Below are 25395 nucleotides of genomic sequence, written 5' to 3'. Positions count from 1 at the left end.
AGAAATAAATCATTTCGTTTTGTCCTGAATCTTCCACCACCAATCAGCTTCATGGGAAAAACCTGGGTTCTAGTACTATGAGAGACAAAGAAAAACATCTCCCCAAATGCTTTCTCCACACCATGCATAATTTTGTACATCTCAAACCTGCTCCCCTCCGCACACTCCCGTTTTCTAACGTAGCGCCCCAAATGTTGCAATATTTCCTCCTAGTGGAGTTGCTCCGTCCCCTTGACCACTTTGCTTGCCCTTTTCGGCACCATCTCCAGATTTACAATACTCTTTTTGAGGTGCGGTGACCAGAATGGTACGCAGTATTCCTTAGACATCCCTCATCAGCAAAACCTCTTCCCTGCCCCACTCTTCCTGCTGAGTTGGGACCACCTCTGGGGAAAAGGATTAAGCTGGAGGGCTCCGTACAGTGGGATCCCCTTTTTATTAGGCTCACGGGCCTCCGCATTTAGTTTCTTCCCCAAAGCTGAGAAATAGAAAGTGAAATCTACAGCGGTTAAAGCTGGTTTCCTAGAGCAGCTGCTGTTTCCGGGCAGGGGAGCAAAGAGTCCCTTGAAGTCCAGCCACAGAGATTCTCATCAGCTGGTGCTCGAATGGGAATTGGGACTCCTGGGTTCTCCCTGCCTGGCTCGAACCATGAGTCGGAACTGAAGGCAGGATTATGCAAAGTGGGCAACGCGCGATCCCAGGTGCACATTGACCCATTGGTTTTGCCATCCCCAAGCAGGAAGCAAACACACAACCATCTGTCAATTATGCTTTAGGGTGGATTCCTGCATTGAGCAGGGGGTTGGACTCGATGGCCTTATAGGCCCCTTCCAACTCTGCTATTCTATGATTCTATGACTCCAACCAGGAGGTTTGTCAACCCCCTCCCAAGCCACTGTGCGTGGATGGTGGTCCGCGTTTGGCTCGGCTGGCTGCTTCTTTCTGCAGGGCTGATCGAATGACAAGTGTAACTACCGCACAAACACGACAAACAAACCGGGGGCCTGTTAAAAATTTACAACGCTGATAAGAACAAGAAAACAAAAACGCAATGAAGTTTACAACGCTGATAAGAAAAAGAAAGCAATAAACATAACCTCGTATTATAAACATAGTTTACAAGATTACTATACTGATGTCATTCCTTAACGTCACAGTATTTGCTTCTTTTAAAATCTTTTTAAAGTGTTTTATTCTGTTTTTATTTTCATTTTATCTTGTACACCACTCCAAAATTTTCAATGGAGAGCGGTATATAAATATTGTAAATAAATAAATAAATAAATCACCAGCACTGTATTGAACTATAAACTCCGACTGTGGTTTCGATTTATGTGCATCATGCATTAGAAATTATTCATTATAAAAATGTGGAGATGATAGTATTAGGAATAATTTTCATGTACAGTTTTCTTAGGCAGCCAGTATTTTGCCGTTGATGGCCGTGTCATTTCGCCATGCAGGGGATGCATCAGTTATAACCATCATATCTGTGAATAAACAAGTTTAATTATCACTGTCCATCCTTGAATGTATATCTTGTAGTTGTGTGCTTTGGGCACTCTTTGTATATTAGATCATTCAACTACTGCCTTCCTTTTTTGAATGAACGACTTAAACAACAGGATACAGATGGGGGGGGGGAACATCACCGTGAAGAATTACCGCTGTGTTAGGTGCCTAGCAGGCTTGCCACTTTTAACCGATCTTTCAAAATGTATTAAACACACACACCAGGCAATACAACTGCAGTTATATCTACTTATAATAAAAATAATCTGCCGGAGCAGTCTTAGAAGAGACAATCCCAAAATTTGTAGGGGAGCCAAAATAGGTGGGGGGACTCTTGGCGGCTGACGGGCTCCCCACCCCACCAGGTTTTAATTTTGTTTCAAAGATGTTTTTAAAAAATATACTTAAAAAAAAAAAACCCAACTTGCAATGCTGATATGCGGGACAGTGTAAAAGCAGGCCGGAACGACCCCTTTATATTAAAAAAACATACCAAAAACAGTGGCATGTGTTAGCAACACTTGGGAACAATATTTTAGGACTAAAACCATTGCAATATTATATCACTATTAAGCCCAGAACTCCCAAAACAACATCCGGAACAGAATGAGATGGCTGGAACGGGCACTTCTGAACGAGCGATATCAACCAAACTCCCCAGTCACACATAACTCCATGGCAGGGACGCAATAAGCCACAAAACATCCAAAGAAACTGCGTTCTGATACCCCTTCCGCGCATAGCGCATAATGCGCAAAACGGCGGTACAGCAGCTTCCAAGTGAGGTATGTTAACCAAACTCACCAGTCACACATTACTAGGTGAGCCTGATATAATAAGCTGCAAATATAGCACCAAAACCATGTTCCGATACCTGTTCCGGGCCAAAGCCCGTATTGCACAAAACAGGCTGTAACGGGAGCTTCCAAATGAGGTAAGTCGACCAAACTCACATCACTAGGTGGGACAGATGTGAAAACCTCCAAATCTTGCCCCCAAACCACATTCCAATACCCGTTCCAGACAAAAGTCCATATTGCTTTCTTCAACATGCAGCCTTGGATTACTGTTATTGCTTCTTTTAAATTTTGTTTTAACTGTTTTTATTCCGTTTTTATTTTCATTTTACCTTGTACACCGCTCCGAAATTTTTCAATGGGGAGCGGTATATATTCTAAATAAATAAATAAAAAAGGTGGGATATAAATGAAATAAACAAATGTTTAAACCGTGGTTAGGTAGCCACCATGGTTAGGAATGGTTCACACCACACAGTAAGTCATGGTTCACACAACTTGCTATGCCAGCACAAAACTTAACCATCATGGTTTAGTGCATTGTCTGAGAGTAAGAATAGTTAGTTCTTCTGTAGAAGACAGAACTCTGGTTTATCCCCTTTGTGATGGGAAACGTTTGAAGTGTTGAACTGCTTCCCATGTTGAAAGAAACATGATCCTGTGTACAAAGAATGTGTGAATGTTCCCCAAAGAGGAAAACGTTCTTAAACGATCTGTGATGCACCTGCCATGTGCAGTGATAATGCTGTTTGCCATTGTTCATCTGTGAACATAGATAGACCGGGCTGAAACTCCACCACAGTTGTGACTTGTATATTCACATAATGAAGAATGTTAGCAAGCTTCTGTAAATTGCAACCAATCAATTCGCCATCGCTGAATTAAGAAGAGGAGGACATACCTATCATTTTGTCCTTGCATCAGTGCATCCCAGTTGGAAAGAGAATTGAAACACAGTATATGAAGCAAAATAGCACTTTTTAGCATATAAAGTACACAGATAGCTATGTAGGTCCATGAGTAAAAAAAAAAAAAAAATACAGGGGGAAAAAGGCATTATTTCTTAGTTACAAAACAAAGTATCTCTCTTTCCAACCCCCACAATTATTGATGTATTTTATTTATTTATTGCATTTCTATACCGCCCAATAGCTGAAGCTCTCTGGGCGGTTTTATATCTGCAAACGAATGTATGCAGATATAAAACCAATTAGTTAAAACTCTTTAAATGAACCGAACAATTTTTATTAATTGGACAACAGCCCAAGTTTTAAAAAAATCACACCAGATCATGAGAACCCAGGGTATTATAGCTCTACTGCAGCTTTTCAGTTTCTGACTCTCACTGAAGGGGGTCTGAGCTCCACCCTGTATATACTCTGTACCTGACAGGACCTTTGGTACAATCCTGCTTCCTATCCGATATTCTCTGGATTGTGGTTAGAGACCCTGCTGAGGTGTCTACTCCGCTCTTGTCTTTCCTTAAGGAAAAAGAGAAGCAGGGAAGGAGGACTGAGAGGTTTTATTATTTGTTTATTAAATTTATATCCCGCCTGTTTTCCTCCTTAATGAAACCAAGGCGGTGTATATAATCCTCTTCCTCTCCATTTTATCCTCACAACAACAACCTTGTGAGGTAGGGTTGGACTGAGAACCTGTGACTGGCCTAAACACCCAGTGGGCTTCCATGGCCGAGGGAGGACGGGACTAGAAGCTGGATCTCCCAGTCCGACACTCACTACATCACGCTGGCTTTCGGGCTGGTCTGTTTGGCAGATTTCTGCCTCCAGTGGAGGCTGCTGGCTCAGATGTGGAAGCTTCCACCCCATGGATAGCTCCTTTACACTGGCTCTGTCTGAAACCTGGACCGGATTCATTGCCCCAGTCACGTCCGAGCCAATGACCCCGTTCAGAAGACACCTTAAACCACGGCTTTAATCATGGTGAATAAAGCAAAAAAACTTATTCACCGTGGTTTAAGGTGTCTTCTGAAGAGGCCTAATGTATACATCAACAGTCTCTCTCTCCCCGCTAAGCCATCTCTCCAGACTAGGGGTGCAGAACTCCTGCCTAGCTGGATTCCCCAATCCCACAGAACTACAGGTCTTAACCTCCAAACCCCAGAGGAAAGCCCACTTGGATCGGAGTGGCAATGCAAGCAGTGAGGGACTCGGCCGACGTTGGGAAGAGCTGACCAAGTTGCTTTGTGCAGCGCCCCGATGCTTAGTGGTACGGAGAAAAGCTAAAACGGACAGTGTGATTACATTTGTGGGAGAGGCCACAGGCACTGACATCCTCCGGCCATAGAGGGCCTGGTGGTGGGTCAATCGCCTCCTCCCGCCCCCATTATATGGCTCTGCATCCTGACTCCAGCCCATCTCCTACCATGGGAAAGACCCTCACTGCAGCCGGACAGGGCAAAGTACGAAAAGGGCCCAAATCAACCTCTGCAGGCCATTTACCTTCCCCATCAACAGCAAATTAAACAAGAACTCAACTTCAAGTTTATTTATTGTTTTGTTTGTTTTAAAAAAAGATTTTTCAGTGTTTGTCTTTTTTAAAAAAAATACTGTTCAGAACCTTAGAACTGCAGCGCTGGGCCTCAAAGTCTTCCCCCACTCTCCCCTCCCTTAAGTCCCAGAGGGGGGCTGAAATGTTTGCAAGGGCTTCTCCCAGATGGAGAAAATTACCTGCGCTTCTGGCACACACAAACTGAGACCCTGGGAAGCGGCAGGGAAAACAAGGTTCTGCTTAAACCTTAGGACAACCTTCCCCAACCTGGTGCCCTCCAGATGTTTTGGGCTACAATTCCCAGCATTCCTTGCCATTGGCCATGCTGGCCGGGGCTGAAGGCCAAAACATCAGGAGGACACCTCATTGGGGAAGGCTGCCTTAGGAGGACACCCCAGTGCCATTTAAAAACAGAAAAGGAGGAAAATAGCCCAGAATACTTTGAGCCAACATAGTTTGCACCACCTCTGAAAATATGGGAGGGAAATTCTGCTGCCTATAATAGAGCCAGTTTAGTGGCATGTTTTAACTCCACCATATAGGCCAGGAAGAGCCCAAGGAAAAAACATCACGGCTTGCCATGACCCTGGAAGATGGATGCCGGGTGGGTAGTGGAGAAAAGTTTTCGTGTGTTTCTTAAAAAAGAGGTAAGAGTCCAACTCTTCACAGTGAAGGCAAAAGTATACTCCTTACACAACATTTTAAACTTGTTCCCTTCCCCGCCCACGGCACCCCACTTTTAAACATTCCCGACTTTCCTTTCCCCTTCCTATAGAAAGACCCCACCCCCACCCAAAATAGGATTCCAAAGAGTATTAATATTATTGTTATTATTAATAGTCAGGCGTCCCCTGCCTTTGCAGGGTGAAAGTGAGAGAGAGGCCCCCTCACACCCAGCTTCCGAAGGGTCCTTGCCTCCCCTCTTCTGTGCCCCACTTGTCGTGTCGTGGGGGCACCGATTAATCCATGATCAGTAAGAAGTAATTGGCAGTTTCGTGGGGTTCCCCGTGCCAGCAGAAGCCGGGGGTGGGGAGTTGGGAATATGTTCGGACCAGCAGGACGGAAAAAGGAACAGGAACCATCTTCCCCTTCCACGGTGGTAGGGGGAGGAAGAGAGGGAAGGGTCAGAGAGAGAAAGAGAGGAGTCCCGCAACGATAGGTCCAAAGTCAGGTCAGAACGGGAGCTGCACCTGGGGAGGAAAAGAAATGAGGACAGGGGATTAGTAAAAGCAGTGTGTTTTCTTTTCCTAAAAGGGAAGCAAACGGTTGTCGGTCAGCCAAATTTCATTGATATTTCAGTTGTAATCCAGGCGTTCAGTTCACGCACTGTGGGAACACCTGGAGGGAGCAGTGGGGACGCGCACAACAGCCCCTCCCACAATGCTCGTCCTTGCCGGCAGCAGCGGCGGACCTTCGCTGAACGTGCAAAGAATAATCCATGCCAGGGGTGGGGAAGCTTTTCAGTCCCAGTGCGGAATTTCAATCTTGGGGAGGGTCTTAAGGGCTGCATTCCATCTGTGGGCAGGGCCATGGGCCAAATGTTCTTCACCTATTGTAACCCTAACAATCTACTCAGAAGTAAGCATGTCTACTCATACTTACTTCTGAATAGAGCATGAGCAGTACGTCTACTCACAAGTAAAAGGTTCAATCGCAGCTTTTAAAGCTCAGCTAAAAACTTTTATTTTTTCTAAAGCTTTTAAAATTTGATTTTGATCTGACTTTTATACCGTTAGTTTTACTCTACCCTGTGCCTGTTTGGTGCATTCTCTTCCCCTTCTTATTGTTTTATTATGATTTTATTAGAATGTAAGCCTATGCGGCAGGGTTTTGCTATTTTATTGTTTTACTCTGTACAGCACCATGTACACTGATGGTGCTAAATAAATAAATAATAATAATAATAATAAAAAGGCCAAGCCTCTGCGTATCTACCCAGGCTGTGGAACTCCTTCCCAAGGGAGGTTAGGTTTACTCCCACCATGCTGTCTCCCCACCGGCAGGCAAGGGCTGCTTTATTTAAGAAGGCTTTTGGCCTGTAAGTGGGTCTGTTGTGCTGGGTGCTCTTTTAATTATCTCCCCTGTAATTGTTATGTTTTTGTTGTATTTTAATATATTGTTTTAATCGGTTTTAATGGCTTTTGTAAGCTGCCTTAAATGCCGTTTTTTGGTGGAAATGAGGGTACAAATAATAATAAAAAATATACTCAGAAGTCAGTAGGATTGAATTACTAGCTTCCTGCCTAGGCATCACCCCCTTTCCTTGCCAGGGAAAAGAGCCAATGTGGCGTAGTAGTTAAGAGTGCTGGACTGGGAGTCGGGAGATCTGCGTTCTAGTCCCCACTTGGCCATGGAAACCCACTGGGTGACTTTGGGCCAGTCACAGACTCTCAGCCCAGCCTACCTCACAGGGTTGTTGTTGTTGTGAGGATAAAATGGAGAGGAGGATTATGTACACCACCTTGGGTTCCTTGGCGGAAAAAGGCGGGATATAAATGTAATAATAAATAAATGAAGCTCACTCTTAGGTTGTTAGTAAGTGACTGATTCTCAGCCTGTCCTACCTCACAAGGCTGTTGTGAGGATAAAATGGAGGAGGCGGCGGTCTATGTAAGCCAATGCAAGAGGAAAAAAAGGCAGGATCAGGATCATCATCATCATCATCTTCCATCAGCAGCTGATTGAAATGAAGAGCTTTTCCTGCCAGGAGTGAGGGTGGTCTATTGAAGGAGCTGGCAGGCTAGATGGGAACACCCATGGGCCATAAGTGGCCTGAGGTCGCTCACCCTGCTCCATGCTATCAGCATCCTAGATCACATGGAAGATCTGAAACTCACTCAGCTGAATGCATGAAGACCTAAAGCTATTGCTGGCGGGGCTAGAAGCTGCAGGCCCAGCCCTGACTCCGCATGCTCCCACCAACAATTCAAAAGGGCATTTTAAACATTCAAACTTGATTTGAAATTAAGGAATGCCCTTCCCAGAATGGACACGTCACACACCGCATTCAACACCGGTGGCCTGGCTGGCTAAAGTTCAGAGGGAACCTCTTCTGAGCAGGGTCCTTTTAACGGGCGTGCCAACTTTTGGAAATGGCCTTCCCAGGGAGAGATGTGTCCAGGTCTAACACTTTGGTCTTTTGGCACCAAATTAAGGCAATTTTGGCCTTTTGTTTTTAACCTCCTTCCTATGGGCTGGCTTTTTCTTTCAGTACTTTGCTATTGTTTCTGCTGAATTTGTAATCCAAATGCGATGGCAGATGGTACATATTAATTTGTATAAATTGGTTTTGTATTATTTTTTTAAAAAACTCTTCCATGTTTGATGCTTTGGTTTGTATTAAGGAAAGCAAGACAGAGATAAACAAAAATAAATACGTTTTGGGTGGAACACATGCCGAAAACCTTGTCTTGTTGGTAAATTTTATGGTAACAACATGTCAAGAATCAATTAAATCCCAGACTTTATCTGCTTTTACAAGACCTGTAGATCTAGTACAGGGGTGGGCAATTTGTGGTCCTCCAGATGTTTTTTCCTACAACTCCTACCATCCCTTTCCATTGTCACTTCTGGTCACAGCTGATGGGAGTTGTAGGTCAAAACATCTGGAGGGACACAAGTTGGCCCTGCCTGATCTAGCAGATCCATAATCCTAAACGCTTGCAACAAAGTTATGCAAGAGTTAAAAATGTTTGCGTCTTCCCCGCTGGCTGTGTTTGGACCATCATCATGTCAGCTTGGGAAGTCATGATATAAATAAAACGTTTCCCCACGAAGGGCCTTTGCTGTCTGAGCAAACAAACCAGGAAGCCTCTAATTAGCCGTGGTTTCATAGAGTTTCATGTAGAGGCTTCTATATACCAGTTGCTGGGGAACATGGGTGGGAAGGTGCTGTTGCACCGTGTCCTGCTTGTGGGTCCCTGGCCGACAGCTGACTGGCCACTGTAGGAACAGAGTGCTGGACTAGATGGACCCTTGGTTTGATCCAGCAGGGCTCTTATTTATTTATTTATTACATTTCTATACCGCCCAATAGCCGGAGCTCTCTGGGCGGTTCACAAAAATTAAAAACATTCAAAGTATAAAACCATAATATAAAATACAATATAAAAGCTCAACCAGATAAAACAGCAGCAATGCAAAATTACAAATTTAAAACACTGTGTTAACATGTATTTATAGATTGTTAAAATGTTGGGAGAATAAAAAGGTCTTCACCTGCCGTCTAAAAGCATATAATGTAGGTGCCAAGCGAACCTCCTTAGGGAGCTCATTCCACAGCCAGGGTGCCACAGCAGAGAAGGCCCTCCTCCTGGTAGCCACCTGCCTCACTTTCTTTGGCAGGGGCTCACGGAGAAGGACCCCTGAGGATGACCTTAGGGTCCGGGCAGGTACATTATGTTCTTACTTCCTCCAAACGGGGAAAGTAAAGTTACCGGTATTAAACCTTCAAGCCATGGTTTCATATCCCGGCTTCTCTCGAGGGTGGCAACAACAGTTTCCTCGTTTGGATAAAATGGGAAACCGATTCATTAGCAGCTTCCTGGTTTGTTGGCGCGTGCCGCGGCATGTGCAGGCCAATGGCTCATTCTTGGCTTTACGGGCAGAGATACGATCTTCCGAATCGGCTCGCCGCCGCCTCCCACAGCACTGCAAAGCTTCAACTTGTAGAGCTGTTATCCTTCTCGTTTCCCAGTTTCTCTTACCTTGTCAGTACTTGGCCCAGGCAACAGGGGGTGCTCATTCATCCCCAACAGTCATTCCTCTCACAGTGCCCTTCTGGCGTATCTGCAACAAAATGACAGGCCTCAGCGAGCGGCCATCTTGTGAGCTCAACCTGCAGGTGGTACTACTGACCCTGGTCACCAGGGACGGGGTGGGTGGGAAGTGGATCTCTGCGCCCCTGCTCTTTGCTTCCTTATGGCCTTTTCGTTAAGGCGTGTCGACAGTTTTGTTTTTAAAAACTGATCCATGATCAATTACAACTGTTACTTAAATGTATTTGCAGGTGACCAAACTTTATTATGGGCATCCACACTTCAGGAAGGATGCGGACAAGCTGGAGCGTGTTCAGAGGAGGGCAATGGGGGTGATCGGGGGTCTGGAAACAAAGCCCTGTGAGGAGGAACTGAAAGAACTGAGCAGGTTTAGCCTGGAGAAGAGAAGACTGAGGGGAGACATGATAGCACTCTTCAAATACTTAAAAGGTTGTCACACAGAGGAGGGCCAGGATCTCTTCTCGATCCTCCCAGAGTGCAGGACACGGAATAACGGGCTCAAGTTACAGGAAGCCAGATTCTGGCAGGACATCAGGAAAAATGTCCTGACTGTTAGAGGAGTCCGGCAGGCCTATCCAGTGGAGTTTTAGGATGCTTTTAGTATGTTTTAGTATGTTTTTTAGGAAGTTTTAACAATGTATACAATGTTTTTAATCAATATTTTATGTATTTTACACTTACTGTTGTTCCCCACCTCGATCAGGATGGAGAGGCGGGTAAGAAATAAATTTATTACTTTATTATTATTATTACGGCAATGGAACCAATTACTTAGGGAGGTGGTGGGCTCTCCCACACTAGAGGCATTCAGGAGGCAGCTGTCAGGGATGCTTTAAGTTAGATTCCTGCAATGAGCGGTGGGTTGGACGCAATGGCCTTTTAGGCCCATTCCAACTCTACTATTTTATGATTCTATACAGCAATAATTGAACCTTTTTTAGATCCAGAACTCACTTCCAATCCCAAACTGAAAAATGGGACCCACTTCTACCTTTTTTTTAAGCCTCTGTATACACCTGTTCCTCTCCTTTTCTCTTAAGGGTGGACAGATGAAAAGGAGACAGGGCTCCTATAATAATAATAATAATAATAATAATAATAATAATAATAATAATAATAATAATACAGGAGAAGGATTTATTTCATGATTACAAAAATAGAAATATACACAAAGGGGGGATCCACATGTCGCTCCCAGAGTGCTTCTATGCAACCCCAGAGCACCCCGAAAACGATAGTCTGACTTCCCTGTAAAAGAAACGAGGAAGAGCCGTCCATGCCGCCGCCGCTGCCGCCGAGGAGAGCTCTCCGCCAGAGAGGAGAGCTCAGCAAAAGAAGGCTCTTCCTCGTTTCTTTTACAGGGAAGTCAGACTATCGTTTTCGGGGTGCTCTGGGGTCGCATAGAAGCGCTCTGGGAGCAACGTGCGGATCCCCCCAAAGTCACATTAATAACAACAAAAACAGAACCCTGTCGATTTTAATTAAGACAAAAATAGTACAACAATTAATAACGAAGGGAATTTTAAATACAAAGGGGAAGGGATTTCTGCAGGGGCAGCTAATTGTGCAGGGGTGAAAAAGTTACGCCTATCCTAGTCTCTTCTTCTGCATAGGATTAAACAGGGCTGTCATCCAACTGAAGAAGTCTGTTGATCGAATGGATTTTAAATATTTGAAGGGTGCAATTCCATGTATGTTTAAACAGTAAAAACACACACCACACACTACAATTCCCAGCATTCCTTGGCTGGCTGGAGAATGCTGGGATTTGGAGGACTTTTTTTTTACTGTCTAAACATGCATAGGATTGTCAATCAGTTAAACAGCCTTTCCCAACTTGAGTCCCTCCAGATGTTTTAAACTACAACTCCCAGCGTCTCCCAGCCAGCATGCTGGGAGTTATATCCCAACACAATCTGGAGAGCAGCAGACTGGGGAAGGCAGCAATGCCACGGCCCAGGTTGGGAAAGACAAGAGTTAAATGTTTCCGCCAAATAAAGATCTGAATCTGGGTTTTCCACCTCTTTCAAAAGCTACATTGACTAATCTACCAACGCCGTAAGGATTTGAGGCTCTGTGCCTACAACAGTTGTGGGACAGGAAGAAACTCATCAGGAATCGCTTTTCCTAGTTAAGATAGGTATTTTTTTTTTCAATTGTAAGATTAGTATCCTGCCAAACCGGCTTTGGAGAGCTGTTGGGTTGACAAACATAAAAGAGCAGTAAATACAAGACACAAGACTATTATACATCAAAACAAAACATCGGCAGGAATATATTTTCTACATTCCTGTCTGGAAGATCTGCAAAGAAAAAATGGCTTATTTAAAACCAACAAGGCCTCGCACCCAATTGCCCCAAAGGCCAGCCGGGGGTGAGTGGGTGGGGAAATGAAAGGTTTTGACTAAACCCATAGAAATAAAAACTGAGCTGGCCTGGTAAGGCCTCTTTGGGAAGGAGTTCCACAATGAGGAAGCCACCACAGAGAAGGCCCTGCTATCTTTCGCCATCAGTCTTAAGTTTCTGATGGCAACGGCCCTGGAAGCCAGTTGCCCTCAGATGATCTTTGTAGGAGGGCTTCTATGGGCAAAGGGGGCATTCTGCAAGATGTGGCAACAGGGAAAATCACTGCCTACCAAGTGCTACAGACCTGAGAATCCACAAACGTGCACATATACACACACACACAAACTTGTACACATGACACGCCCAATGGGCTCCCCCGCCCTGGAATACCTCGTCAAGCTCCCTCTGTGTCTCCTCCTCCATCCGCCGGATGTCAGCCATAGTTAAATCCACCCACTTATCCAACCAGCAGAAGAGCTGCCTGTGGAAGTTGGTGAAGAGGCGTCTTTCTTGCTGTAAAGAGAAGAAAGGTATCAAGAAACCAGGGTGAGACATCCCAAGCAAGGAGTCCCATCCAGCAAGGGGGTCTCATTCTGCAAAGTCACCAGAACAAGCTCGCTTTGGTCTTTAGCCAACACTTCCCCTGGCTGTTGTCCCCACCCAAAAGATGGTTGGTCATGCCAAAGTGACCCCGCCAACTGCTACTATCCAAATGGTCCCCTTTCCCAAATCGGTGTGAGCAAGCGCAGCCCGAACTCACCTTCTGGATAAATTTTTCCACTCGGCCTTGAAGGCCCCACCAGCGAAACTTCACCGTCACAAGTTTGTAGGCACACATGTGGGGGCAATCTTCGTTATTGGCTAGTTCCCGCTAGCAGAGGGAAATGGGGGTGGGTGGGAAGGACATAAAAAAAAAAAAGGAGTCCAGTAGGTTAGACCTAGACGTTACAAAGCAAAAATGTGGAAGTTCCTCTTACATCAGGGTTGAGCAATCTGCAACCCTAGGAAATTGCCTGTGTGGCCGGCCACGGGTCCCCCGGTCCCCTCAATTTGCCCCCTTCAGTACCACCACCTACAGGACACATGAGGAACGTAACTGCTGTGTGCCCTACTTCCAAAAAGAATCGGTGGGGGGAGACTGGTAACACTCCCCATTCCTCAGTTCAAAGCCTGGAGCTGAGAGGTTGGGCTGAAGCGACTCCTCCCCCCCTTCCCCGGTTACCCAAAAAGACCCTCTTCAGCCCAATCCCCAATGCCCCATCGTGGAAATCAGGGCTGAACCACTTGTGGCTCTCCAGACATTTTGGCCTGAAACTCCCATGATCCCTCACCTTTGATTATCCTGACTAGAGCTGATGGGAGTCATAGGCGAAAATATCTGAAGGGTCACAACTTGTCCACCCTTCTAGGAGCATCTGACAAGAAAAACCCAGTCATCTCCCTCCTGTCACTCAACTTCAAAAAGTAACTGCTTGCTTTGATGGCCCTTTTCTCCACACCTGCAACCTGCTGTGACTCACCTCACTTGGAAATGGCTTCTTTGCTGTCAATCATTCTTCTCCCCGCCCCCTCTCCCCATACAAGTAAGGGCTTTAGAGTTTACAATTCTTTCATCTGGGGGAACTCTACGGAGCCCCCTTGTGGACAGTTCGCTGTACTGGCACGCAGATGGAGAAATCAGTTCATGTGTAACCTGTGAGGACTCAGTTAGGATTCCTAAGTCTAAAAGGACCAGTTAGACCAGATTTCCCTACACTGGCACCTTCCAGATGGGCCGTGCATTGGCCATGCTGGCTGGAGGTGATGGGACATCTGGAGGGTGCCAGGCTGGTGATAAACAGCACTGTTCTATGTGCGTATGTGTGTGTTTTCAAATCAGCCCCCTTTTCTGTTCACCACTCTGCTGCTAAGATCATCTTCTTGGCTCGCCGCTCTGACCATGTAACTCCACTTCTGAAATCTCTTCATTGGCTTCCAATTCACTTCAGAATCCAATATAAACTTCTCCTGTTGACCTACAAAGCTTTTCACTGTCTAGCTCCCTCCTATCTCTCCTCTCTCATCTCACACTATTGCCCCGCTCATGCTCTTCGCTCCTCTGATGCCATGTTTCTCGCCTGCCCAAGGGTCTCTACTTCCCTTGCTCGGCTTCGTCCATTTTCTTCTGCTGCCCCTTATGCCTGGAACGCTCTTCCAGAACATTTGAGAACTACAAGTTCAACCACAGCTTTTAAAGCTCAGCTAAAAACTTTTCTTTTTCCTAAAGCTTTTAAAACTTGATTTTGTTCTGACTTTATACTGTTAGTTTTACCCTACCCAGTGCCTGTTTACCCTACCCTGTGCCTGTTTGCATTCTCTTCCCCTCCTTATTGTTTTACTATGATTTTATTAGAATGTAAGCCTATGCGGCAGGGTCTTGCTATTTACTGTTTTACTCTGTACAGCACCATGTACATTGATGGTGCTATATAAATAAATAAATAAATAAATAATAATTTCCCCATATTTTTCTTGATACCTTTCCCTGATTTATAGACAGAGACGGGTTGTTTCGCACAATTAAACAGCGCACAATGGCATATTTAAGTCACAGTGGCTGCGGCCATTTTGAATATTCAATGCCTGGCAACGGCCACTCATGCCGTACAAACCCAGGGACCGTGGATAATCTTAAGGTTAAACCATCCTCGCATAACCCAGAGTCTGATGTTGGCATATGTGAGGGTTGTTTAAACAACCTACTGGGGGGGGGGGGATATTTTGATTGGGCAGACCAGGGCACTGACTTGCTCACACAGTTAAATAACGCTACCACCCACGTGCCAAGCTTTTAGGAGGTGCATAGTAAGCCCTCGGCGGCACAGGGCAAGAGGCTCGTGGAAGGATTCCTTTCCCTTGCATGTTAGTCTGTACCTCTGAGGCCATGCCAGCCTTGAAGCAAGGTCGACATTGGGGTTATTGGCAAGGACTCATAAGCAACACCTACAGCTCTTTCCAGCTGGTTCTCCCCCAAGGAGGAAAGGTGAGAGGACCCCTGGATCACTGTAGTCCCTGATCATTACAAGCCCTGACAAGGCCCTTACAAATGCTTGGTTGGCTAAGGAGGCCTCCCAGATGTCTTGGATGACAACTCCCAGCGTTTTTGACCATTAGCTATGCTGGCTGGGGCTGATGGGAGTTGTGGTCCAAACTACCTGAAGGGCACCAGGCTGGGGGAGCCAGTTTACACTAACACCAACGAGAGATGTGAAGGCTCGGAAAAAAGCAGATTTTTTTTTAAAAAAATATATTTTTCCAGGGTTTTTTTTTTTTTTTGGAAAACTGGAGAAATAATGGACCCCCCAATTTTTCAGTCCCCCCCAACAGAGTTTTCCCCCCTGAGCCTTCACATATCTATCACCAACTGAGCCACTCTCCAGAAACCCTCAAGCAACTTGAGATACCCCTGGAATATATGAAAGGGGCAGAATGGGGGTGGGGGTGGTGGAAGGCGGGGGGAGGCCCTTCCTAAGGGCCAGTTCTCACATTCTCTTGGGTGGACGTACCTTCCAGTCAGGCCCAAGAGGACCTCTGCTGGTTTTCAGTGATTTGAAAAGTGCTGGGTCTTCATCCGGCTTGTAATCCTGGGAGCGGGAGAAAAGAGAGCAAAGGTGACAATGGTTGAAGCACAGAGGAACCTTAGCCAAGACAAAAAATGGAAATTGGAGTTTCCCCTCCCCTGGTCAGCAGGTAGGAAAGCAGGCGGAAAAAGAGCTAATTCATCCTGACCCAAAAGACAGGGCGCGACTCCCCTTCCAGGAACAAGTTGCCAAGTTTCCCGATGTAACTTGAGCAGAAACCGACTTCTTTAAATTTCAGAGGGAAGTAAAAAAATATAACCTCTAAGGGTGTAATGCTATGCAAGTTGAGGCGGAAAAAAAGGTCGTACAACTTCCAGCATTCCCCTGCCAGCATGGGAGTTGTAGGATTTTTCTCTCTGTCTAAACATGCATAGAATTGCACCTTAGATCAACCTTCCTCAATCCGGTGCCCTCCAGATGTCCCAGACTACAACTACTATTACCCTCAGCTAACACAGAGGGCATCAGGATGGTGAAGGCTAAAACTTAAGAACTGGCAGAAAACAAAGGACTACTATCTACTACCAAGTCCCGCTGCAAAATGTCAGCAAGGGTATGGCGGAAATAATATCAGCTTTTGCCACCCCTGTCGTGACCTTCACTCTAAGGCCGCGTTCGGACGACACTTTGGTGGGAACTCCACCCCACGGACGGAGTGGTGTGGACGTGTAGCATGTTGCTTTAAAGTGTCACAGTAAAAGTTGTCCGTGGGGTGGAGTTCACCCGCTGTGCGGGGTCATCTTCTCTTCCCCGCCCCATCTGCCCTTCCCACCAAATGGCACCTCCGCTTCTCGTTTTGGGGTGCTGCCATTCCATGGGGAGGGGAAGGGTGGAGTGGGGGAGAGAGCCGAAAGACGAGCCACACCTGTTACCCTAGCAACAAGCACCACTGCTGCGCTTCCCTGGAAAATGGATCCATCCACTGAAGGAAGAATCTGCTTGAGCAAGTACTGCTTCTGTTATATATTAGCAGAATGTATAACGCCACTGCTTCTGTTATATATTAAGGCAGACTTCCTTAACCTGGTGGCCCCTAACGTTTTGGACTACAACTCCCATAATCCATGACAATTGTCCGTCTTTCTTCTTCCTGATAAAGGAAAGAAGGGGAAAATGAAGGTACATCAGGCCGGGTTGTGATAAGTGGAATTGCTGTGGCCAAGCATTGCTGGCCCTCTGCTCCTGAGCGCTCTCAAGCTAGACCAGGGCTGGGCAACGTGGGGCCCTCCAGATGGTTTGGACCTCACCTCCCATCAGCCCCAGCCAGGATGGCCAGTTTTCGTCGATTATGGGAGTTCTAGTCCAAAATAGCTGGTGGGCACCGCGTTACCTACCCCAGACCTAGACCAATTCAACTGTCTGGCAGGGAATAGAAGAACAAAAGGGTGTTTCTACAGGCTACGATCCAAAGGAATGCAAAACGGCCAGCTCCTTCAGCAAACAGGTTGAGCTGCAAATGGGTTGTTCTTTCCTGCCAGAAGATGGGGATGACAAATAGCAAGTGCTCCTCCCCTCCCAGAATGCCCTCTGCCTTCCGTTATCAGGTCAACCCTTTGCCAACTGCTCTCCTGTTTGCCAAGGGAGAGCCGAAGTGGCCTCTTACGTCATCCGACACGTGCGTTCGATCGCCGATGTCTATATGAACCACCTCAACATCTTTCCAGGTGTCTGAGTCGAGCCCATGGACCTGCGGAGGAAACAGCGGAGAAGAGTCAACATCCTCAAAGCCCTCGAGAATCTCTGAGGGCGCAATCTGACGCATGTTTAGGCAGGAAAAAAGTCCCACAATCCCCAGCCAACCATGGCTGGCTAGGGAATGCTGGTAGTTGAAAGACTCTTTTTTTTCCTAACTAAAGATTCATAGGATTGTGCCTTTATGTATCAAATGCATGAGATTTTGGTTGGTTGTATGTTGCCAAAAGTTTGGAAATGGCCTATAATTCCCACTATTGGTCGATGGGAAGGAAAATGTGGAATATAAGAAGCTCTGGGAAGGAAGAACTAATTCAATATTCTTTTCAAAGAAACGGGTTGTTATAAATCTAATTCTGAAATCAATATAGATGAAGTGATTGAGCACCCTGCCATCTATATCCCAGTGGATTTTATCCAAAATTTGTCTAACATAAGTCCCATTTGTTTCAATGGGTCTACTCGAAGTAGGACTAACAATGCTCCATTTCCCAGCTAAACCCTTTCCGGAACGTTCCGACACTTGGCCTGCCTCCACCTCTCTGTCAGATCTTCTTTCCTCCAGGGCTAACTGAAGAACCCATAGAAAGCACAAAACAAATCCCAATCATGTGGAACTCTCATTCAGTATTTTAGAATATATATATATATATATATATATATATATGTAATTTTTCACCACAAGTAGTTTACAACATTGGTAAAGCCATGCCAACCAGTTATTTTAAATTATTTTTAGGCCGCTTTTAAAGCTAAAACCCTTTCAAGGTGGTGTGGAAAATAAAACACACACATGCAGAACAATAAAATTCAATAACTAGGTGTTTATTACCGGCAAATCTGGCCTGTTTGCCAAATTTCAACTCCGAATATTGACAGTTGGCAAGTTCATTAGAAAACTGGAAAATGTGATGCTCTCTGTACAAAGGCCCATCATGCTGAAACAATCCAGAGTTTTAAAGATTTTTGTAAGTGCTTTATTTCCTGTTACACATGCAATGTGGCCTTAACTACTCACGATATTCAATAACCTGAAACTACCTTTGCAGAAAAAATAATAATAATGCTGATTTTAATCAAACACCATCTTATTTCAGAATAAAATGAGAAGCATAGATGCCCGAAGTCTTGCTATTAATGAGTAAAACTGGGCAGGACTTGGGCACTCCGCTTCAGTGGCTGTGAAATCTGGAACGGGGGACGGGGAATCTGTTGTCCACATGTTCACTCCTTTCACTTACATTGTCTTGGTCTCCTAAATCCGGTTTGTGCCACGTTTCAATTTTGACAAAGAAATCATCCTTCATGTATTCATTCTGTTCAAAAAGGAGGGGGGGGGGGAAATGGTTACCCAAAATCCCTTCTGCCAACCAAAGACCCACCTGGTAATGCGGCGGGGGGGGGGGGGGGGAGGCGGCGGCGGCGGCAATCATGCTGGGCGAAGGAGCCGCCGGCGCCGAGCAGGTAAGGCGGACTGTCACCCCTCTCCACCAGGCAGCTCCATGCTCTGATGTCCGGCGCGCGCCGGAACTCAGAACGTGGAGCTGCCCGCCCCCGCCCCCCAGTGTCCCAGGTTGGCTTCAGCTGCTAGGTGGGCGCCCGGCTGAAGCCAAGCCAGGGACGCTGGGGAGCAGGGTGAACGGCGCACCCGGAAGCTGCCCTCACTTGGCCAGAGCGGCTCTGGGAGTGGGAGGGCGACTTCCGGGGGCGCCGAACTTGGCACTCTAGGCCGCCGCCTAGGTGGCCTTAATGGAAGCACCGGCCCTGGTTGTACCAGAGATAGCAGGGGGCACAGATGTGCCCAGGATGCCAAGGAAATCAGGCGTGCGGGGTGGGTGGGATAACTTCGAAGCCCTGCCAGCCCACCCAGAGTTGCCCCCCGCCCCGCAAATTTACTTACTGTAATAACTGCAGCAGATGGGACCAAAACAGAAGAAAGAAAGAGAGAATGTTAGCGCAACACAACGAAACAGAACGTCTTTCCTAATCAGCTTGAGAGACAGCTTCCTTAGCCGGTGCTAAGACTCTAAGACTGTCACTGCTCTAGCTATCACTCAAGGCACTCTGTTCTAATACCACAATATATCCAAAAGGTTAGACTAGCCTTCTCCAACCAGCCTTCCCTGAGATGTGTTAGACTACATTTCCCATAATCCTTAGGCACTGTGGGATTGATGGGAGTTGTAGGCCAACACATTTCAGGTGTGTGCTGGGTTGGACTATAGCCCTATTCAAGAGTTCACTGACCCCGCTCATGATCAGAATCATGTAAGGGCGAGAGTGAGCCCATCTCCTCCGCTGTGTCCTTGTCACCTGTCTCGGCAGCCCTCGACACGTTTAATTTATTTATTATGATAAATAGATAGATAGATGTGATTTATACCCCACCTTTTAACTCCCCCACTGCAAAAATGACACTCAAGGCAGCTAACAGTAATAAAACAAAGATTAAAATAAACTTTGATAAAACAATCATAAATTAAAAACACAATTTTTTTAAAAAAACCCCATAATAATAAAAACCAGCACCCGACCCAACGGAACCCGCTTCAGCAGCAAACTGGCTTGTGTGCCAATGGCTTGCTTGAAGAAAAACGTCTTCAGCTGCCGGCGGACGGACAGTGGAATGGAAGCCAACCTAGCCTCTTTTGGTGGGGAGTTCTAGAGCCTAGGAGACGCCATTGCAAAGGGATTCTCTTGTGTCCCGTCTAAATAGGCCTCTGATGGCAGTTGGACCAAGAGAAAGGTCTGCCTCAGAAGATCTTAAAACCCTGGGAGTGTTGAGAGGAGAAGGCAGTCTTGCATTGGGGACTGAAGGCCTGGAGTAGGGAGCCAGCCCTACTCGGGTAGGCTCCTCCCTGAGGGGAGACTATGAGAGTAGAGATATTACCCTCCAATGTGTGGAAGGCTGCAGGGCTAGCAGGGCCGTCTCCTCACACGTTTCTAATTATGTACGCAATGAATACCTGAATAGGGCTTGTATTTATACACAAAGCACCATTGTTTAGTTTTACAGGGCTGGGCAACTTGTGGCCCTCCAGATGTTTTGGCCTACAACCCCCCTCACCATTGACTACGCTGGCTAAGGCTGATGGAAGTTGTAGGCCAAAACGCCTAGAAGGCCACAAATTGCTCACCCCTGGTTTAGAAGACAGATAACTAAACAGACACTACTCTCCCCTCCACCTTCCCAAGAGGTTTCATTCCCCTCTGACTGTAACTCTCTGGACCTGTGGCGTTTCAAAGTAGCTTGTGGAAAAACCTGCAGTTCTTCTGAAGCTGGTCAGGCCTTCCTTCCTAAGGAGTGGTAATGGTGAACCATACCAAGCTCCCCCTGCCATATGCAACGGCTAGAGAAGAACATGAGGTACATTCTGGGCCAGGCTTGCCCAACCTCGTGCTCTCCAGAGTGTGTTGGACTACAACTCCCACAATTCCCAGCCACCATGGGTAGAACAGTCCCAGAATCCTCTGCCAAGGAACACTCCCAGAATCCTCTACCTCTGTGGCAGAAAAGCAGCCGTTCCTTGGCCAACGTTCCTCAAAGGTAGAGAGTTTGAAAAAACACCTCTCCAGAAAATGTCTTTCTCTTCCAGAGCGTACCAAGGGAGTGCCAGCAAGAAGTATCCTCCCCCTCCCCCCGCCACCAGGGCTCACCTGTTCGACAATAAGGATAGGCATTCCAGGCTCTCTCGTGAACAATGAGGGACCCTTCAGGGGCAAACATCTTAATGAATCCAGGAACTTTGCTGCAAGAGAGAGAAGCAGGGGTAGTCATGAGAGCAGGCCTGAGCCTTCGGATGCCCACGCCCAGGGCGATTCTTACCTCTGGAGATGGTAGATCTTGTGAGTGTACTGCCCTCGTTCCCCCTCACGCTCGTAGGGTTCATTTGTGAGAACCTCGATCCCTTCGCCACCACCGGTGTTGTTCTTGCTGGCCTCGGCCACGGAGAATAATTGCCCCACTTGATACTGAGGAGGGCAAGAGAGAGGGATAAGTTCTGCTTACCCTTGATCCAAACAGGAGACTAGTTCTCATGGAAGGGGAAAAAATCTCTCCTGCTGGAGTTGTGGGGAACAAAGGAGGCTGAGTGCTGACTTATCCCAAAATAAATAAAACAAACCCATTGCTACCCATGGTAAAATCCAAAACGAGTCCTACTGAGAGTAGACCCATTGAAATAAGTGGAACTTAAGCGAGTTATAACTAACTTCACGCTCAGTCATTTCAATGGGTCTACTCTAAGAAGGATTTATGTTTGATTTTATCCCATGATTCTTTACCAAGAAAGGCCAGCATGACAGTGAACTTCCCAAGGTACCTGACAGCGTGCCTGATCGCCTATCAACCTTGCCTGGTCACTGAGCTCATTCGAGGGTAAGCTCCGATTGGAGCCCACCAGGGGAAGAGCCTTCAGTGTGGTGGCCCCCAACCTACGGAATTTCCTGCCTCTGGAGGTCAGGTGGGCACCAACTTTGTATTCCTTTTAGTGTCTCCTGAAAACATTGTTGTTCCAGAAAGAAACCCCCTCCCCCTAATGACCAGACATGGTTTTATTGCACGTTGTTCTTTCAAAAATGTATTTTTAATGTGTTTTATTCTGTTTTTATACTTTTATTCGATTTGTCCACCTCTCCAAAAGTCTTGAATGGTGAGTGGTATATAAATATTGTAAATAAATAAATAAATAAACAAGAGCAGTGGCAATATGAAGAGACTTACCTCCTCCACGGAGCAAGGCAGCACTACCCGGCTGGTTTTTATGAGACACAGGAGGAGAGAAAGAGAGGGAAAACCAGAATTAGACAGCTGTCACAACATTCAAACCCTCCCGCTCTTGCTACAACATCTACTGCACAGAAAGCACAGACACATGTATTTTTTGCTGGTATGGATTTAATGGGCATCTCAACCAACATGTCTTATTAAGCACTACTATACTATCTGGACTAAACAGGATTCCTTTATAAGCTTAAAAGCCATTATGTTTACCAGGTCAGGCAGATATCAGATTCAGATTAGATTTACTCTTGATTCCGCAAGATAAATACCTGAAAAGAATACAGTTCTATTGGCTTTTTTGCTGCTTGAAATATCTCGCTCCCAGGCTGGTAAAGCGATGTATTACTACATTGTCCAGGCTTAAAGACAGTCTACCAGGGCCACAAATAAGAAGAGCTGCTGTATTTACTGGAAAATACCTATGTCCCATATTCAGTCAGAGAGCTGTATATACTGGACAACCTTCCGAACATCCAGAACTGTTAACTGATGGAAGAAGGGATCCTTTTATAAGGAGGCACTAGAGCTGGTGGATATCATAAACCAAGCTGATAAATAGTCACTTCTCTACCCCCGCATAAGTGAAACTTGCCGCCAGGCAATGTGATGGGAAAGTTTTTTGTAAACCAGAAGAGAACTTTTGGTTCAGACAAGTTGCCACAAATGCCTTCCACTTGCATGTATGGGCGGGCCGAACTCTTGTGGACTAGAAACTTGTATGGACTTATTTGCAAAGCAGACCCAGCCACATCCTCAATATCTAACAAGCACTACCTATCTGCCGGTCACAACATGCTCCCCTATTTGAAACACTACTCTATTAACTGGGGAAAGGGATAAACCGGATTGTGAGCCCCGTGGACACACAGAAATATTGACTTTCAGGAAAAATGCCACAAGCCATTCTGAGCTCAGTGTAGAGGAGGATAAAAACTAACAGAAAGGACATGTGCAGCTTGCAAAACTTGCTATATCGTCTAAAGGGGTACCTATACACATCCACCCAGCACAAAACATGAAGTTTCATTGTATTTGCTCATTGAAATAAGATAGCAAATTCGCTCTGCATGGCACATGGCTTGTTAAAAAACAGAGATGAAGACCCTGTGGCCAGATGTTAGACTCTAACTCCCATGAGCCTCAACTGGCATGACCTATAGTCAAAGATGATAGAAGATGTAGTCTAACATCATCTAAAAGACTACACGTTCCTCACAGCTGTTATAAAATATTCCAACATTTACAGTGCAATTCTGCACATGTCTACTCAGAAGTAAGAACCATTGAGTTAAACAGGACTTACTCCCAGCAACTGCAGCCTTAGCTCCTTGAGGCCAAATTAAACGTACCAGGTGTCATTTCTCTCGCAATCCCAACGGTTTTTTCCTCTTATGATTCTCTCCCAGTAGATGCCTCAGCTTGCTTTACGAAAAATACATCTGTTGCAAACTTCTCCAAAAACATTGCCCGAAAGTGATTTGTGGTCACACTCTGGCACCACAAGCATCCATGTTTGCTCAGAGATAAGTGCTGCTGAATTCAACAGGCCTAACTCCTAAAGTATCTGTACGGAAGGTTGCAGCCTCACGTACAACGTTGAAGACTGGATCTGATCACGATCCTCCTTATTCCCCTCCCCCAAAACCGGATTATTTTTATTGATCTTTCTATTAAGGACACCCTCCCATCTCCACAGCTCCATCCAACTACAGGAAAAGAAGCAAGCTGCTTCTTCAGAGAGCAGGAAAGCATGTCAGGCAGACTTCCTCACCCAGTGCCCTGCAGAGGTCTTGGACTACAACTCCAGTCATCCCCAGCCATTGGGGATGACAGGAGTTGCAGTCCAAGACCTCTGCAGGGCATCCGGTTGGGGAAGGAGGGTGTCAGGTAAGGGACCACGACAGGATACAAGAACCATGCATGACAGAAAGCTTCTGGCAGGATCAACCCAGATTTTTTGGGGTGGGGCAGGGGAGAGGGGCACCTTATATTTCTGTCCTTATATTTCTCTTAAAGCAAAGCCCACCCCCTGCCCCCACTTCCCGCCACCACACTGGAGAGCCAAATCCCAAATAATAGAGATTCTTACCGTGTGTGTTGAGTGCTGCATATATATGTGTATCTCTGTATATCTCACACATATGCAGCACTCAACACACACAGTTATATATATATATACATATGAGAAAGGCAAGTAGGAAGAGGAGAGATGGGCAGCCATATGTATTGGGTCCCTCGACCTGCCCTGCCGCCCACCCCTTTCCAGGGGAGCCCCCTGCCCCCTCCTCATTAACCCTTCCCTCGTCCTGCACCGCCCAGACATGCCCACCCCGCCCAGTACTCACAACTCCTTGATCAGAACCATCCTCCCGTCCCTCCAGCGCCCCGCACGCCCCAAAGCACCAAGCCTTCGCTCTTCCTCGTCCCACGCCAACCCCGGCCATTGACGCCACTTCCGCCCTCACTCTAGCGTCCTCTCGCCCGGGCCGCCCACCCCGGGCCGCCGCCACTTCCGCCCTCACTTGGGCTCTCTCCCCCCCCCCCTTCCCCGAGCAATGAATGATCGGGCACGTTGGGGGAGGAGAGAGTAACAGAGCGAGGGCGGGACGTTCTTTCTCTGGATTGACAGCTCGGGAATGATGGAATGCAAAAGGCGTGCGTCGGAGGCGAAGCCCACTAGGGGGCGCGCTGGGGCAGCCGGGTGGGCTGCGCGAGGCGTGTGAGGAGGGGTGGCCTTTCGGTCAGGGCCGGCCCCGCCTAGGCAGAGGGAAGCCACGGCTTCAGGCAGGAGATTTGGAATGCCCTGAAAGGGCAACAAATTATTATTTGCCTCAGGTAGCAAAATACCTTGGCTGGCCGTGGATACTATGCACCTTGACTGGGGCTGGGGGGGTGGGGGGCAGGTGTATGGGTTTGCTGCCTCCTCCCCACTCCCCAGAGAGCAAAATGTCTTGGGCCAGCCCTGCTTTCACTCCTAGTAGCCTCCAACCATTGCACATGCTGGTTGGGGCTGATGGGAGTTGTATCCAACATATCTAACAGGCACCAGGCTTGCCTGCTCCTGCTTTATATCAGCCTCCCTCGTCCTGGTGCCTTCTAGATATGTTGGACAACAACTAACTATCATCACCAGCCAGTACAATTCCTTGAACTTTTCAGAACTCTGGAGGAAAATGTGCCTCTGTATTGTTGTGTTCTTATTTGTGTTTTCGTGTATTGTTTTTATCAGTGATTGTAAGCTGCCTTTTTTAGTAAAAAGGTGAGGGTGCAAATTAAATCAATCAAATAAATGAATAAATTTTATCTTCCCCGTTCATATTTGGAAATTAAATCACATAGAGTGCAAACCGCCCAGA

At 46.6% G+C, this 25395-nt stretch overlaps 1 protein-coding gene across 1 annotated transcript; it reads right to left on the bottom strand.

Moving 5' to 3' along the window:
- Nucleotides 1-4802: 4802 nt before the first annotated feature.
- On the bottom strand, nt 4803-24473 carry LOC134406320 (phosphatidylinositol transfer protein beta isoform-like). The gene is made up of 12 exons (XM_063137683.1): nt 24385-24473; nt 21980-22010; nt 21083-21228; nt 20914-21005; nt 19157-19164; nt 18498-18572; nt 17168-17251; nt 15490-15567; nt 12705-12815; nt 12335-12457; nt 9527-9608; nt 4803-6010 (listed from the first exon to the last, which is right to left on the bottom strand). Exons 1-11 carry the CDS (start codon nt 24402-24404, stop codon nt 9561-9563), a joined length of 816 nt encoding a protein of 271 aa, XP_062993753.1. The 5' UTR covers nt 24405-24473; the 3' UTR covers nt 4803-6010; nt 9527-9560.
- Nucleotides 24474-25395: the final 922 nt, after the last annotated feature.

The sequence above is a fragment of the Elgaria multicarinata genome, chromosome 11 (genome assembly GCF_023053635.1).
Source record: "Elgaria multicarinata webbii isolate HBS135686 ecotype San Diego chromosome 11, rElgMul1.1.pri, whole genome shotgun sequence".
Taxonomy (NCBI): domain Eukaryota; kingdom Metazoa; phylum Chordata; class Lepidosauria; order Squamata; family Anguidae; genus Elgaria; species Elgaria multicarinata.
Note: the sequence above shows the minus strand (reverse complement) of the source record. Positions and strands in the feature narration are given on the sequence as shown.